This window comes from Poeciliopsis prolifica, unplaced genomic scaffold (assembly GCF_027474105.1).
Source record: "Poeciliopsis prolifica strain line A6 unplaced genomic scaffold, Auburn_PproV2 SCAFFOLD101, whole genome shotgun sequence".
In the NCBI taxonomy this organism is placed as follows: Eukaryota; Metazoa; Chordata; class Actinopteri; order Cyprinodontiformes; family Poeciliidae; genus Poeciliopsis; species Poeciliopsis prolifica.
Window position 1 is genome coordinate 163,793 of NW_026562476.1, and position 17,454 is coordinate 181,246.

The 17,454-nt window shown below is 36.1% G+C and overlaps 1 protein-coding gene across 1 annotated transcript; it reads left to right on the plus strand.

Moving 5' to 3' along the window:
* The first annotated feature begins 1,834 nt into the window (after positions 1–1,834).
* bsx (brain-specific homeobox) lies at positions 1,835–3,979 on the plus strand. Its single transcript, XM_055023438.1, has 3 exons — positions 1,835–2,182; positions 2,796–2,986; positions 3,691–3,979. Exons 1-3 carry the CDS (start codon positions 1,942–1,944, stop codon positions 3,934–3,936), a joined length of 678 nt encoding a protein of 225 aa, XP_054879413.1. The 5' UTR covers positions 1,835–1,941; the 3' UTR covers positions 3,937–3,979.
* The last annotated feature ends 13,475 nt before the right edge of the window (positions 3,980–17,454 follow it).

Consider the following 17,454-nt stretch of genomic DNA (forward strand, 5'->3'; position numbering starts at 1 on the left):
TTCATGTATATTCACCAGTTAGAATTTTCAGTTCATTGCTTGTGGTGTTTTTTCTGATCAGGCTTCACATTTGTGCTATGCTGCAGGTAGAGTTTTATTAAATATGGTATAATTTATAACATTTAAAGCTGAAGACACGGTGATCTGTTAAGTGTGATAGTCGTGAATCAGGGTTGGTTGTTGGTTTATGACGAGAGTATTACCATCACGAGAAGTGCATTACCTTTGTCAATTGGCTATGATTAAAAAATCAATGTTACTAATAAATAAATAACCAGATCATCATGATCATCATCATCATTATTATTTATTTTTATAATAATATTAGTAGTAGTAATGATTAACAACAATGGCGATATATCAATGTCAAGCTCAGTCGACATTTCTTTTGTCTGCTCTGGTAGCACAAACTTCCATTAGAAGCCTTAAAACATCATAAAGCTTTAATAAACTTCTGTGTCTGGTGCAAAAGAGCTATAAATTACTTCAGGTTTCTTTCTGCTTATTATTTAAAGGTGACATCTGAAAATGAGGGTGGATTTTTATCCTTGTGATTTGGACTGTTCAGTATGTCTTTAAACAGCTGCAAGACAAACGTTTAACAGCTCTTCAAAAATACTTCTCTGAACGCAGGACTTGACAAAATGACGCACTAACAGTGAGTAAAAAGATGACAAAAACCAATTAACGCTGCAGAATAAATCCGTCAGGTGATTTTATCTGTTAGCAGTTTACCTTTTTTCTTTTTAATGCAACTTGTCTTTCTTGTGTGTTTTATTTGTGAGACAAAAAAGCATGCAGCATGAACCGAATCAACACCAACAGAACACATTTCTGTAGCAATTACAATTTATACTTCTAGCTTCAGCGAAGGGAACAACTGAGCAAACTAATGGACTGGAGCGCAACTTACTCTCAGTAATTAATTTGTTCTGTCTCCATCTCATCAAACGGAAATCCAGTCCAAGGATTACAACTTCCGCTCGAAAATCTCTCCCTAATTGCCTAATACCATTGCAGCTCAAATTCTGTCTATATTAAGGCACTTTGGTATTAAGTGGACTGATTGGATATGTGATGAAAACACCGGATCAGCAAATTACTGCATAAGGCTTTCTCTCATAAATGGGCACAGGAGCGGCACTTGTACTCCCACAGATTTTATACTGACAATTACAGTCAATCTGGACAAAATTACTTGACAGACCTGTGGCCCCTAATCCTCCTGTGAGGAAAGCCGCAAAACTATTGGGAAAAAAAATATCCAACCTGAAGTAGGAGCGCGGGAATTAATTTTCAGGTTTAGAAACGGGTTTATTATCATTGTACCTCATAGGCCTTCCTTCTGATAACTTGTATCAGACCTGCCTCGAGACTGAAAAACGATTTTTTAAATAAATTCAGCAACAGAAACGCCACAATCGGCTTCTATTCGTCGGAATTAATTGAATAATATATTAGTCACTCAAGGTTCTGATTGTATTATTTTTCAGATATCTTAACGTCGAAATGTAGTAGAACCTATCCATGTGGGGCCCGAGGGCAGTAAGGCGCCTGCGGCCTGAACCTCCATCAGATTTTTAGCTGCTTTTCAAATTATTTATTGTATGGTTACAGGTGCGCTGCTTATCTCAAATCATTTCACTTTTTTTTTTCCAGAGTCTTTGAATGCGTCCAAAACCAATCAGAACGAAGAGCCCATCCCTCACTCGGCCCTCTCCGCCATTTACAAATCTAATTAGCTGATGGGCCAATCAGCTTCCCCAATCCGCCATTCTGCTTCAATAAATCCCACTAACGCCCCCTCCCACCGACAGCTGAGTGATGCCCGGCACCGAGTCGCTCGGTTTTCACACAGAGGGTGCATTTGATCCACGGAAGCTCGCAAGGGACAGGCAGATGCTGGTACAGGTTTAAGGAGAGGGGGGGAACACTGTCACCATGAGTGTGAACTATGCGTCCGCAGCACCCACGCAGAGATCCACGTCATTTTTCATTGAGGATATTCTGTTGCACAAACCAAAGCCACTGAGAGAAGTTATTCCTGCGCCCTTTTGCAGCTCCCTGACTTCTAGAATGCCCATCCTGGAGTATGGATATCCTCTGATTCCGACGCCAATTCTGGCTCCTCATCCTCACCCACTCCATAAGCCGGAGCATCACCAGTACTTTTTCACACCTGGTAAGCTAGTAGGGCGCCGGAGGTGCAAGTTAAGCCCTGGAAGATAAAATTCTCACAAACTCCTGAATAAAAACGCTTTTGGAGCCTGTTACACTTTTTTTTCTATGAGGGAATAGCAAAATATTTTATCCGATGAAATTGTGACTGCTACTTTTCATGTCAGGGTTTTAAAGTTTAGATTTTTTTTTCTCCTGCTGCTAAAGTGAGAAAATAGGAAATTAACTTAAAAAAAAGCACGAGCAATTTTTCCAATTATTATTTAACCATATTTTGAATAAGTACTTATTACCGTTTCTGAAATATAAATATTGTTTTCTCAACTATTAAAAAAATAAAAGAATATAGAATATTAGAGAACTGTGCAATGTAGTTTGTTTTTTTGCATCAGATTAGGTTCTTTTTATTTTCCTTTAAAAATAAAACAAAATATTCTTGTTAGTCTTGAATAGTTTGCATTTGCACCGCAAATCCAGTTTTCTTTTGGGCGAATGTTCTTTCCAATGTTGGGACTGTTTTTTCCAATTTGACAATATTGTCTTGTCCGACAGCTCGGAAACAGGGCTTACCTTAAAATGCGCCGCAAATCGATCTGACTGCTCTTGATGTTCAACAGGGATGCAGATGCCAGCTCTGTTCCAGCACCACGCAGAGTTACCAGGGAAACACTGCCGGCGCAGGAAGGCCCGGACCGTGTTTTCTGATTCCCAGCTCTCCGGACTGGAGAAGCGCTTCGAGATTCAGCGGTACCTGTCCACACCGGAGAGAGTGGAGCTGGCCACGGCGCTCAGCCTCTCCGAGACACAGGTACACGCAAACACACCTTACACTTTTACCGAAACATTGCAGGATAATCATTTTCAACCGATCTCGTTCATGTATATACATACAATAGTGAACCTGTCTAAGAATTAAAGCTCTGTAGGAATCCTAAGAACATTTAAATTTTACAGTTTTAAATACACTGACTGTCTGACAATGGAAATACACTACATTTAATTGCGATGTGTTCATTCAGGCAAAACAGTGCAATTTATGGAAAGTGTTGAGATTGCTGTGGCCAATTAATATTTTATTTTATTTATTCACTGTTTAATTTCATTTTTATTTTACTGCTGTCTCATTTTTAATTTGCTAAAACAGAAAAATCTGTAAGCAAGAAACCAAGCGTTCACCAATGATTCGTTAGATTTTATTGAATCACCAGAAATATATATATATAAATATGAACAACAAATTCAATTTTTGTTATAATACAAGAACTACATTTTGCATCTTGTCTATTTGACTTTTTAATTTTAAGACTGGGTGCTTGACCAAAGCCAGATTTGTATGCGTAAAAGAGAATTGGTTTACAAGCTTAAATGATTGGTGCGCAAGTGGCGAGCTAAAATGTAGCCTTAATTTTAAAAAAGTTGTCATCTTTTATTTTACTTTATTATTACTATTATTTTTGGATGAATTCCGGTATCAGAGATTCTTATTTGAACGCCCTCTTTTCTCCGTTGCAGGTAAAAACGTGGTTCCAGAACCGGCGAATGAAGCACAAGAAGCAGCTGAGGAAGGTGCAGGATGAGCGGAAGACCCCTGCAGAGATGGAGCGCTGCGCAGAGAACTCCAGCGCGGAAAGCGACCTGAACGAGAAGAGCGCGGAGGAGCTGAGACACGGCCTGGAGGCGGACTCATATATGCTGGAAGAGAACGACGACGACGTGGACATCGAGGACGATATTTGCTCCACAGATAATCTACTATAGGAGCACACTTGTAAGCATTGGCCTCTGCTAATGAAACACAAACTCTGACTTTTCTCCTGTGAAAAAGAGTTCAATGTGAGCTCATTATTATTATTATTATTATTATTATTATTATTATTATTATTATTATTATTATTATTATTATTATTATTATTATTTCATTCTACAAAGTCTAAACTTGGTAAATTCGTGTTATTTTGTATTTCTGCAAATTCCTGTACATAAATATGGCTCTGTAATATAAACGCATTGTGCAACCTCGCCCCTCTCATACATTTGCGTAAATATACACATACAAAATATATTGAAATAGCACTGAGCTCCCTTTATTCGACTGTTTTTATTTCAAATGTGGAATCTCTGTTTTTACCGTTAGCGTATACTTCAATATCGATCCGTGTTTTTTTTTTTTTTAACAATCAAGTTTTTAGACAATGAAAAATCCACCCACGCGCTTTTAGCTCAGGTCGCTTGATGCTGATTGTTTCCCCTCCATCCCATTGATGAGGGCGCCACTGTTTCAGGTTAAGAAATAAAATAAGATAAAAACCCTAAAGAACGACAGCAACAAATGACAGAAAAAAAACAAATCGAATATCATTTCAAAGTTATTTGTGCGTTTCTAAACAAAGCATCACCACAACGATTTTTTTTTATTAGCAGTGCTCACAGTTACGAGGTAAAATTCTGTTCAATGATCACCAGCTTCACGCTCATTGTTTTCTGTTTTGTTTTTTTGTTTTTGTTGTTGTTGACATCGTGTTGTCTTCATTGCATGTTCATTGTGAGGGATTGCAGCGGCAGTGACCCAGCGTAATCTGCTGGGTTTCCTTAAACACGTACCATTTAACCAATTAAGATAATAAACTGAACTTGATGCACTGAATTGAATTGAATACAACTGAGTTTGATTTTTTTCCTTATGAGAGGATTCATTATATAAATCCGTGTAAACATTGGATCACTTGTTTTGTAAAGTACCTTGGGACACTTGTAAATGGACGCAAGAATTTGAAATCAATTTTTTTCAAGCCTAAAAATTTTAAGTTATTTATTTCTCTCACTCTTGAATTATTGCAATTACCTCTGAAAACACACAAAGAAGCAATACTTTATCAGGCAAACTTTTTGCCTGATAAATTTTAATAGTTTTTTGAGAAAAAGGTAGAGTCAAAAGGGAGCGATGTTTAATTCTTATGAATCCACGAGTACAATCAAGACACTTTACCTGTCATGATTCCAAAAGGTGTATCTGGACCAGAAAGATTCTGATCTCACATAGTAAATTTAGTTACAGCCCTTATATTATCATTAAACAGCTGACTCCTGTTCTCTTTTGCAAGTACTAATTCGCAGACCGAAATCAAATTTCTTACAAAGCTTTGTACTTTATTGTTAGACTAATGAAGGCATTTTATGAAACGGGAATAAAAAAAATATTTATATAGATATGGAAATAAAGACTGACAAAATTTCAGTTATACTAATAGAGCTATCTAAATAAAATTGACATCAGTATCAATTAAATCTTCAATTTTGCTGTATAGATATTATAGATTAATACAGATTAAATGTCCAGTAACAAACTTCAACCATGTTTTCTGTGTATTCCCAACACAGATTTTGTCTAGCTACTTGATTCTAAGCCAGTTGCTTCTCAATGCATTTTCAGACACTACACACATAGTCATATTATTATTATAGTAAGCACAAGCAAAAGAGCTTCTAAAAGCAGCAGTGGAGTATAATATAAGGACAACTGCTTAAAAAATATTGATTAAAGATTGATTCAGCTGTTAAAAAAAGGAATTGCGCATTAAAAAAAATTGTCTTTCACGGATTATTTCACTTAAATATCTGCACTCCAAGATTTACAAATCATCTTTAGACCAAGTAAATTAAAAAGTGATCAGAGCACCCAATGAGATTGATCAAATGCATGTGTAAAACAATTCATGCCCAGGCCAAGTATGCTAATGACCAGAAGTTCAAAAATAAAAGCAACAAAAAAAGTAGAAAACATCCAGTCAGGTGAAAAAAAAAAAAAAAATTGTCAAGAAGCACAGTCAACACAGAGTTTGACAACATTTATGCCCAGACAGTTGGGTTTAACATTTAGCAGGTTTGTAGTAAAAGAACCATCAGGTGGACCAAGGAAGGCATCAAAGGTTGAGAAGAGTGAACTGAAAACAAAATGTCCTAAAAGTATGAAACAGACAAAAAAAGAAATAAAACAAAAACACTTCTTGTGTCTGAAAAAGTTTTCTGATAAATCAGGAATCCTCATTAGTAATTATTGCAGAATTATTTAGTTTAGTGTCCAATGAAACACAAACATTTATCATACAGTCCTTATTACATTTCGTAAAAAGTTTCTTGCTAATGAAGCCATTTTCTTACAAGATCTAACCAGAGAGTAGCAGAAAATCTACATGTTTATTTGATCAGAAACCATGGTGAAAATGTAAAAAAGAAAAGAGAAAAAAAGTCCCACAACAAAGAAGCAAGGTTTAACTTAGTTCATAACAAACTTTAATTTACATTAGAAAAGTTCAGTCAAAAAATCCCAACATAATTTTCGCTTGATTTATGGTTTTCATTTTAACCTTCAAACTAGTCCTTCAAATATAATTTGATTTCAGGGTTTATTGCACAGATCTGTTTATGTACACTAAGTAGTTTTGCTATAGTACGTTTTCATTTTTGCATTTCCAAAACATAAACAAGTAAAATAAAGTCACATTTCTGTGAGAGGTACTTTCTATGATTTATTAATGTGACTGTAATGTGTGTATAAGCCATTAACTCCACCAGATCTTAAGTCTGGAAACCTGATTTTTAAAAGGCTTCAGGATAACATGTAAATCCTCACTGGTCTTTGTGCACCATTCACTATATTTTTCTACTTTTTGAAAAGCAATTCATCTCATCTACAAAATGGGATTCTGATAAGCAGGTGATGAGGAGGAAACAAACTCTCCACACACATATACACACGCACACATACAGAATAGGCCAGGCAGAAGGTGATCAATTAAAGGATTAAGTGTTTTGCAACACATGGACTCATCTGCATTTGGGCCTAACAGCAGGGCCATCAGCTCATTTTCAGGAGTCCTGCCTCCAAATGAAAGCATACTTCTCACTTCAAAGCATCCATGTCTGCTTTAGCTTCCTGATGAACAGAGAGAGATGGTAATTTGGTCTCCTTCATGTTTAGTGGTGAAAGACTCCTTCAATTAACTGGATTTCAATGGCAAAAAATGAGTAGGTGGGAGGAAAAAGATGCAAAGAGACACAGCTAGGATAGGAGGCAATCCTCATTAAATTAAAAAGGCTGAGACCATTTGTTTTCAACTGTGCATCTAAGGACTTAACACTAAAAACACAGAACTTCAAAGAGTCCATGATGGGTTAAATAGAGACTATAATCTAATTAAAATATTGCACACAGGTAAAAAGTGCTTTGATAATGATCTGAGGGTTCAATTAGTAAAATAGGTGTTTTGTGTGAATTATTGCTTATTATAGTGCTGCAAAATCTAGGGACCTAATCCAGTATTTGAGTTTTCATGTAATAAAGAAATGAAAACAAATAGAGAGTAAAGAGTCAAATCAATCAATCAATCAAATTTTATTTGTATAGGACATTTCAGCAACAAGGCATTTCAAAGTGCTTTACATCATAAACACAAAGTCATGCATCATGGAATAAACAATACATACATAAACATACATACATAAACAATACATATACATATTACATATTACATATTATATTATATTACATATTTCAAATGCAACTCTAAACAGGTGTGTTTTTAGTTGAGATTTGAAGGAAGTCAGGGTTTCTGCTGTTTTACAGTTTTCTGGAAGTTTGTTCCAAATTTTTGGTGCATAGATGATGAAAGCTGCTTCTCCTCTCTTGGTTCTGGTTCTGGGGATGCAAAGCAGAACCAGAACCAGAAGACATCAGAGGTCTGGAAGGTTGATACAACAGCAGATCTTTAATGTATTGTGGTGCTAAACCATTCAGTGATTTGTAAACTAACAACAGTATTTTAAAATCTATTCTTTGAGCTACAGGGAGCCAGTGGAGGGACTTTAAAACTGGTGTTATGTCTCTATCTTCCTGGTTTTAGCGAGAACACGAAATGAGCACACAGTGACAATGCCTGGGGTTGAACTGGGTGTCCGACTCATCAGTCAAAGTCCAACCAGACTCCGACTGATGAGCAGGTGACCACATGTCCACAGGACATGTGGTGGTTTGAAAATTTTATTTTACCCCCGAATCTTTATACCTTTACATTTCAGCGTGCTGCTTGTGTGAAGCAGGGAAGGATGATCAAAACACCTTAAAAATGGTCATCCACTCAATGTTTTCTTTGTTAAAATAGTTACTGTGCAAAAAGTCGCCACAGTAATGTTTATTTTTGCTTGTTCTGACATACTATATTTGGTATTTCACAATCATAACCGTTTTTCTGTGTGGTTCTATGCTCCCCAATATGTTTTTAGATCACTGCCATGTTTTTTTGTCTCATCAAACAAATAATATAGTGTGAAATTGCTGACTCAATTTCAGTCAGAAATTGACCAAAGAAGGTCAATTGAATTCAGTACAAAGGCTCATAAAAAAAAAATGTATAGGAAATTAACATCAGTAACTTTGTGACGTGATCCACTTTTTTCAGTAACAAGTTAATCTTTGCTATTTCAAATCCAGGAAACAGATTAAAGTTACTTATTCAAATCACTGTGCATTACTATTTTGTTTAGTAATTATTAATTTTATTGTGCGTCTTGGGGAGCAACCGCCGTTTCTATGCGGCAGTTATCAACAGCGACAATATGTAAACAATGGAGAAAAGTGAGAGATCCACGTTCTCTTGCTGGAAAAACAGGATCTATTTTGAGTTTTTGTTGCCAAGTCCGATTATTATAAGCAGTTTCCGTCTTTTGTGAGGGGGTTTCCAAATTCACTTGCAAATTTGATGAGTCACGGGTTGCATATTTTGGGCTTGTTTTTGAACGTAAAGTTCTTTTTTTGGGCTTGAAAATAAGCAAAAAGACATAATAAGCCCCAGAATTTGTCTGACATCCATTTAGTTTTAGTCAGGCCTTCCAGGTCCATTTATGATCTGTCCCGCAGTGTTTTTGTTAACGTCAACACATGAAACATGTTATTGCTGTGAATGATGCCAAGCTTCGTATTGCCCTCCAGAAAACTGCAATTCTGTTGTTTGCAGTTTTCACAACACAATAAATGTGAAAACAGCCATGAATGAACGTGTCCGTAAAGTTGCGCAACTAAACGCCTTTATAATCATTAATATTAAGTGTCGCAAATCTGTGCAGCGGGCCATCTGAGTTGTTGAGCTGCAGGAGGAGTGCTGTACACTGGGCTTTGACAGCAAACACAGGGCCATGACAAACAACTTGGATGCCGGGGCACAGAGTGGGGCTCTATCAATCAATCAAATTTTATTTTTGTACCACATTTCATCAGCAAAGCATTTCAAAGTGATTTACATCATAACAAACACAAAACCACAAAGTCTTGCAACATGGAATCAACAATCAAAACATTACATTAAGTCAAGTGCCATCATTAAATTCGTAATTGATTACATTTCAAATACAATTCTAAACAGGTGGGTTTTTAGTCGAGATTTAAAGGAAGTCAGTGTTTCAGCTGTTTTACAGTTTTCTGGATGTTTGTCCAGATCTGTGATGCATAGAAGCTGAATGCTGCTTCTCCTCATTTCGTTCTGGTTCTGGGGATGCAGAGCAGACCAGGACCAAAAGACCTTGAGAGGTCGGGAAGGTTGATACAACAACAGATCTTTAATGCATTGTGGTACTAAACCGTTCAGTAATTTAGGACCTAACAACAGTATTTTTAAGTCTATTCTTTGAGCTGCAGGGAACCAGTGTAGGGATTTTAAAACAGCTGGTTTTATAGTGATAACACGAGCAGCAGCATTCAGGATAAGCTGCAGCTGTTTGATTTGTTAGGCAGACCTGTGAAGACGCTGTTGCTGTGATCAATGTTGCAAAAGCAACATTGATTATTGTTAGAGTTCTCCAGACAATAGTGCACCACACTATTAATACACACTAGTAGTTAAAACATTTTAGCAATTTATTAATTACTATAAATTACTAAAGTAAATCACTAAAGTTTTTTTTTGTACTGTTGTAGCTGTAACCCTCTCTGTGTGTGATGACATCTCACTGCTTCTGAAGGTTTCTTTAAGGGTTATTATCGGAAAGATGCTTGAGGCTAAGGTCATGGTTCAAATCACTTGATATTGCTGTTCTTTCGCCTTCAGATTTCAGAGCAAATTTTCTGCATGTCACCATAAGTCTCTTTATTAAGGGATTTTTTTGTTTTTGTTTATTTGTATCTGAAAAAGACAAAATAATTCAGAACTAACTACTTGGACATTAAAAGTAACATTTGGCTACAGTGTGGAGCTGGCAATCAGTATTGCTTACCTACAGACTTCACAGCAAATACTAACTCCCAGCACACAGTATCAGAAGCCTAGTACAGCGTTCTTCAAAGGACACACTACACCAACTTCCACAACCCAAAGAACAAATCTAACATTTTGGTGGTATTCATTGACAAATTTAAACCACTGGCCTACATAACCATTGAACAGTCTCCCCTTCAGTACACATTTATAAAGACACATAGTCGATGTTACCATTACAAAACAACTTACAATTAAGCATTGGCAAAGCTCAATGTAATTTTCACAGGTGGAGTAGCGTTGTTGTTAGCAGCTGCTGAAAGTAACTTAAGAAAGTTACTTTTAATGTAACTTAGTTACATTCCAAAACAAGTAATCAGTAATCTAACCAAGTTACTTTTTCAAACTATGCCATCACTGGTTGGGGGGAGAGAGTGCAACATGGAAGGAAGGATGAGTGGAGAGTTGTTTTGAACTGCTCTCTGAAGATGATCAGAGTTTACAATCTAACTATATGCCAACATCATTTTGTCAGCTTGTTACTGGCATATTAAATTAAAAATGTTAAATTACCAAAGACATTAAAATCAAATTCACTCAATGAAAAACTTTATCCTCTGAAACATCCAGAAACCTCTGACACCTACAATTATAATATTAATTCCAGAAAACTTTTCACTTTGATTTAAAGAACTGTTCATCAATATTGAAATCTACTTAAGTACACTTAAGTATACTACTTTAGTGCACTTATACTAAACTATACACTAGTTAAGTAGTATTCTTCACTAGTGACTAAGTAAACTTAGTCACTAGTTTGCTTGGAGACTAAATATACTTAGTGGCTTGCAGAGACACTCCTACCTTTGGAAGAAGTGGCAACAACTTAAGTATCAGAAGACGTTACCTAACTTCAGCAAACTTTTATAAAGTTATTACATTGTAGGAAGTGCCTGTATGTATATCTTATGTATACATGAAATTCACAAACAAGATTTAGATGTTTTATGCTAAGTTAAAACCCCCAATTCCAGCAAATTTCTACTGGGAAAATTTTTAATGCTGTTGCTTTTTTTGTCCAATTTTGTTCCAGAGTATTCATAATCTGATGTAAAATATTTGTTGGTGGAAAAAATGTAATTTTTATGTAACTTTTAACAGTCAACCCCAATCAGCTGATTCAGGCTACAATTGGAAACGCATCTCCAGTGTTGGTCATCCTTTAGTATTATTTTCTGCTTCGATTGGAAATCCACTTTAGAAAACTGTTTAAGTGGAGAAAGGTAGTCATCGATATTGACGTCGGGAGAGAGGAGAAAACAATAAATATATTGCTGCAACTGACTTATTTACTGCATGGCTAACTTAATGTCTCTTACTCTGCCTGCCTCACCTCAAATCTGTCCTCTGCTGTTTATAATCACTTGTCAACACATGAAACATGTTACACACACAATTGTTGAAAGAAACACTATCAATTATATACATAAGTTAAATTATGGAAAATCAGTTAAGATTATTAAATGTTTATTGGAGATGTACAGACAGGAGTAACATGCTCCCATCGAATGGCAGCCAGTGCAATTACAGAAAGGTTGCACCATTGAAGGTGAAACTCAACTCGCTGCTGCCTCGCCAGCTTGGCTTCCAAGCATTTGAATGGAAAATTGAAAATTCAGCAATTTTGAAGGAAAAATAATAAAAATTGTTTAAGCTAAATGAAAAAGAAAAATACTGTATAGTACAAACCACAGGGTGAAAATAGCAATATATCTTATCTTACATTATTTTTCCGTGATGACAGGTGAGGTTTTGCCTCACCAATATTCTTTTGCTCAGTGACAAAGTTCCTGAAATAAATCGACTTTTCAGTAATATTCTAATTTATTGAATATGATTGTATACTTAAGTGCACACACAAACATCGCTTATATAGAAACACAATCAAACAGATGTTCATGCTAGGAACATTACTGTCTCTACCTTCTGGAAAAACACACTCATCTTATTTTCATCTTTCTGATCACCTTTGTGATCTTTGTGGTTTCATTTCCACAGTATGATGCTGATGAAAGAGCTATGGGAGCCGATTATAAAAAGAGGTTTTAATTAGAAGACTTGAGTTTTCTCTTGTCATTCTATTCAGCAGAGCTTCTAAACCAAGTTAAACAAATCTGCTGCCTGCCGTTAGCACATCAGCATGATTCCCAGTTCAGTCAAGACTAAATTGGTCAAATATACTCACTGTTTAAAGCGGGGTGTCATAAATTTTATGTTGATTGGAAAGAATTTGAAATCAGTCATTTGCGTGCAAGTGTATTGGGCTAAGCGGATGCTTAACAGACCTCAAATTTCTCAAAGGAGAAGCAGCTCATACTGACGTCTAATGCTAACAGAAGTATGATAAGTAGAAGGGGATAATGATGGCCACTACATGTGCAATAATATATTTTTGTAAGAAAAACAGTAAGGCATTTTGGTGTTTAATTTTGGTTAAATCCTTTTTATTCTACAAGAAATTAATAAAACCAAGACTAGACATGGCTTTGAGAATGTTTCTTTATGAAAAGTATTATCTTTAATAAGTTTTCATTGCCAACACAATAGTCTCACAGTTTCTTTATGCTCATCCAATGTGGAGCCTGGATATTATTCGATGAATACAAATTTAGATTTAGATGAAAGAAAACCATTTTGATAAATGTTCCTCAACATCTCTTCATTTCTCTGTTTTTAGATGTAAAACAATCAAACTGAACAACCTTCCTCAGTAGCTTTTACTCCACCTCCCATAAGTGACTAATGCTTTTTAAAATTGAATGTTCTTATTTAAAAACACAAATAAGGGACAAGCATGTTTTTTCAGTTCTGGTTGATTTGTACTGTCCCTCAAGTAAACCAGAACACAATCATCACCATCAGGTTTCTGGAGCAAATTTGAAAAAAGATAACGTTTGTTGAGAACTAGTGCACTGCATTCTTCTTCTGAGCTAGTTTTCTTGCAAATAAAGTCTGTAGTCTTATTTTTCTTTCTTTTCAAACATTCAGCTCAACTTAGTTTATTCATATAGCACCAATTTACAACACTTGTCATTTTAAGATAATTTACAAGAAAGTAAATTCAATCCATTCATGTATACATTTCAATTAATCCCATTTGTCAAACAAGGCAGTCAAGTTAAGTTTTTGATTTCAATAAGTCAAAAATATCTCTTTCTAAGAAAACCTGTCAGATTGCATGGAGTCATGGACTTGCAGCATTCACTCCTTCTGGATGATGCAGCAACAGTAGACAGTCACTTGGATTGTGACACCATAAATCCAGTGTATGCTATTGTGTGTGCTGTTACTAGCACTTGTCACACGCATCATTCTACAATCTGTGAAAAAAAGACTTGTTGGTCAGGATATTTAATTACTGCACTGTGACTGAGCAAGTTAACCATAGCAATCAATGCTTTTGTGCATTAGCACAAAAGCATTAAGAACAGTCTATGTGTGAGAGGCACCAAATTTATTAGTCACAATACTTTTAAACATGCTTTTACTGTTTATATGTATTATAGTTCATAGGTATCGACCCAGTTTGTTTTGTTTAATATAATGCATTCATTCTTCATTCACAGTAAATTCTGCAGAGTTAAATCAACACTATGCCGAGTCTATTTGGTCCTTATTGGTGTAATTTAAGTCTTTTCAGTCATTTCAACAAAAGTTTGAGTAGTTATAACACAGTTTGTTTATTCCTTCAGAACTTGGTTTTGTTTCTGTCTTCCTGTCTTGATCCTTAGTACTGATATTTCCTATACGTCATTGTGTTTTACTGTTTACATGTGTTACTCAAACGTGCCTTTTTGCCAGTCAGTGCACTGCTTTGTTCTGCTGAGGAGAGTTAGCACCAAGTGTGACAAGATGAGTTTTTGTGTTAAGGTAAATAACATACAAATATAAAAACTTTTTTCTTCTTAGAGATAACTCCAGACATCACCTATGCCTGATCCCAGCAACATATGTTTGTTACTGTGCTGAAATGAGCACTAATGTTCATTATTTTCTGCTTCTTCGGGAAGAACAGATACATTACGTCAAGCAAATCCCAGTGTATTTAAGAATATGAACTGTATTATACACTTTTATGTTTGAAAAGATTTAAGAATTATACAATAAAGACGTTGTATTTATAAAACTGGTGATTATATTTGTTGAGATTAGTTAGTTAGTAAAAGTTATTTTTCTGCATATTAGTTATAATATTAAACAGTCATGTCAAATGCAGTGGAACACTCCAAACTAGACATCAGAAGTCATTGAGGAATTGAATGTTTTGATTTGTGATCTGATTTGCCAGCACAGCTCCTTCCTTTTTTAATTGTGTCCCTGAACATTAACAATTGTGACTGCGGCTAAGAACGAGGGAGGAAACTGAATACAGTAATGCAGTGAAATAAAGTAATTCTGATTCAAAGATACAACATGTTATAAATTTGAGCTACAAAGTTTTGAAAAGCTGTTTTATAAAAGCTAAGTCTGTGATAATGACTACATGGGTCTATAACAAATTTTCTCTCCTTTATTACTGAGATATTATTCCGCTGTAAGCAAAAGCGCTGGTCCTGGTGAGTGCACATTTTATCTGCTTCTCTTCAAACTTGTCTGCTCTTGAACATACTCCAGTCCATGGACACAAAGGAAATTATTTTTTTAAACCTACACTTTTTCAATAACTTGTGTTTTACAGGCAGCATTGAAGTAAACACTTCCTGCAAAGGAGAGTGAGGTCTTGAACAGCCTTCCTGAAGATTTTTTTTTATTTTCATGTGGCATTGGAATGCCATCTGGGGACTCACTAAACAGATGTGTACCAACCACACCAACAAGGTTAGTCATACAACATTATACATTATGATGGATGTATGGAAAGAGCAATGCTGCTATTTAAGCTACTCCTTTCCATTACTGGCAGTTTTGTTCAAATCTGGTAGCATTAGTCAGAAAAGCAAAATCTACAGTCCTTGTATGCAGCAGTTTTTCTGTTTTTCTCCACTCAGCACATAATAGACTTTGTTAGACACTCACTGTAGAAAAATGCTGCAAACATATGGAATTTAAAAATTAAGTTGTAACTTGAGTCCACAACTCTGGCAGGTGAAGGAATCTGTCGATTATCATGTATTAGACTTGAAAATCCACAAATCTGACTGTATGGAAGGTTGAAAGAAAAAACTAATTAATTGAAGAAAGGATCATAACATTCAGTTTGAAGAATGTGTAAAAAACATGTGGGACAGAAAACCACCATGCTGTGTGAAACGTGACTGAGAGCATGCTTCCCTTCACCAGAGGGCAGGGCAGCTGATCAGAGCTGATGGGAAGAAGAACATATAAAAGATGAATAACTCGAGATTGGGGCAGATGCTCACCTTCCATCAGGACAACACTCAACATACAACAATAATATATTGGTTTATATTAAAGTATATTCATGTGCTTGGAGGGCCCAGTCAAAGTGAAAAAATGAAAATTTGGGAAAAGACTTCATTAGTCTATTGTTTTTTGTTTAGCAACATTTTATGTATACAATGTCAGTACAGAAAAATCCCTTGCCTTTTTTGCTTTGCTCATGTCATGCTGCTTCCACTCATGCTGTGTCCTTACTCACACACAGGCAGGTTCACATGTTATACCTGCAGGCCTTGTCTCCCAGTTTCAGTCTGCTACACCCTGAGTAAAAGGCCCCAGCGTCCAATTCCTTCCTTCCAGCAGCTGCCTAACTCTCTAAGCAGCACATCTCTGAGTTTACATACCACAAAGTGGCACAACATTTCTTCTGTTATCCAGCTATGGTGCTGTTGATGTGGCTTAGCAGATGTTCATACTCAGTCCAATGCTCCTTACATAGTTACAAAATTCACAATTTTATGACACAACATCTGAGCAAATAGCTACATTGAAACACACTAGGAGTGAATAATATGAGCACCACATTGTGTTTGTGCTTTTGTCTGTGTGTAAGACTCTAGATATATGGGTGCACAAATTAAACAAGTTGTCCCAGACAAAGGGGAGCTAATCACTCTAGACTGAACTGGATGCTCTTCAGAGGGAGGATTGTAGTTTCCACCAGGCATTGGAAATTGGCACAATGGGATGCCTTTCTTTCAAAGCTTTCCCATCTCCATCAAGTCATTCTCATCTGCTTTTATTCTTAGGCACCGCAAGTAGATTGCTTTTCAAACTGAGCCTATAATCTTGTCAGACACGTTGCTAGCAGGGTAGGAAACGTGAGAGGTTAAGGTTGATGAATGAGAGGCTATGGAATGCCTCTAACACCAAGCAGAGAGCCATACTTTTAGAATTTATTTTCTAGATCAATTATTTTCTCTTTTTCTACCAGAAGCTTTCACCAGATAATGAGCCTAAAGGTTTAAACATAGAGCACAGCCTCTTTATGTGTATTGTGTCTGTTATATTGTTTCAGTGCTGATATAAAATTCCTTTGAATGAAGAACGTTGTTAATGCTAACTGATAGCAACATTGCTGAGACACTTTCTTGTGAAGACACCTGAACGGCTCAGCTAAACCAGGGCAAGGAGTAATTCTAAATCATTAGATGCAAATCTGTAATCTTTTGTGGCCCCAGGCTTCTCTGGCTACATCTTTCCTAATCACTTCATCTTCTAACACAACTTCAATTGGCTTTTCAAACTCTGCAACTTGTAGATTTATACACTGAGTATCTTATAGTGATTAGGCATTTTTGGGAGCTAGACAATTAACTTGATGTTGTGTGCCCTCAGTGATCAGAACTCTCTGACTGGATTAAGAAGTCCCCATATGGAGACAGCTGAAAGGAGGATTTAGGATTTCAAAGGACCAGTTATTTGTGTAACCTCTCTTATAACTTGATGGACATGTCCTTTTCTTGCAGACATTACTCAACTGCTTCACCAATTAATAATAACCAATTTCTGAGTGCTCTGTTTCATTCAGGTTATTTACTCTTCTCTGGGCAGAAACAAATTGTGTAGACAT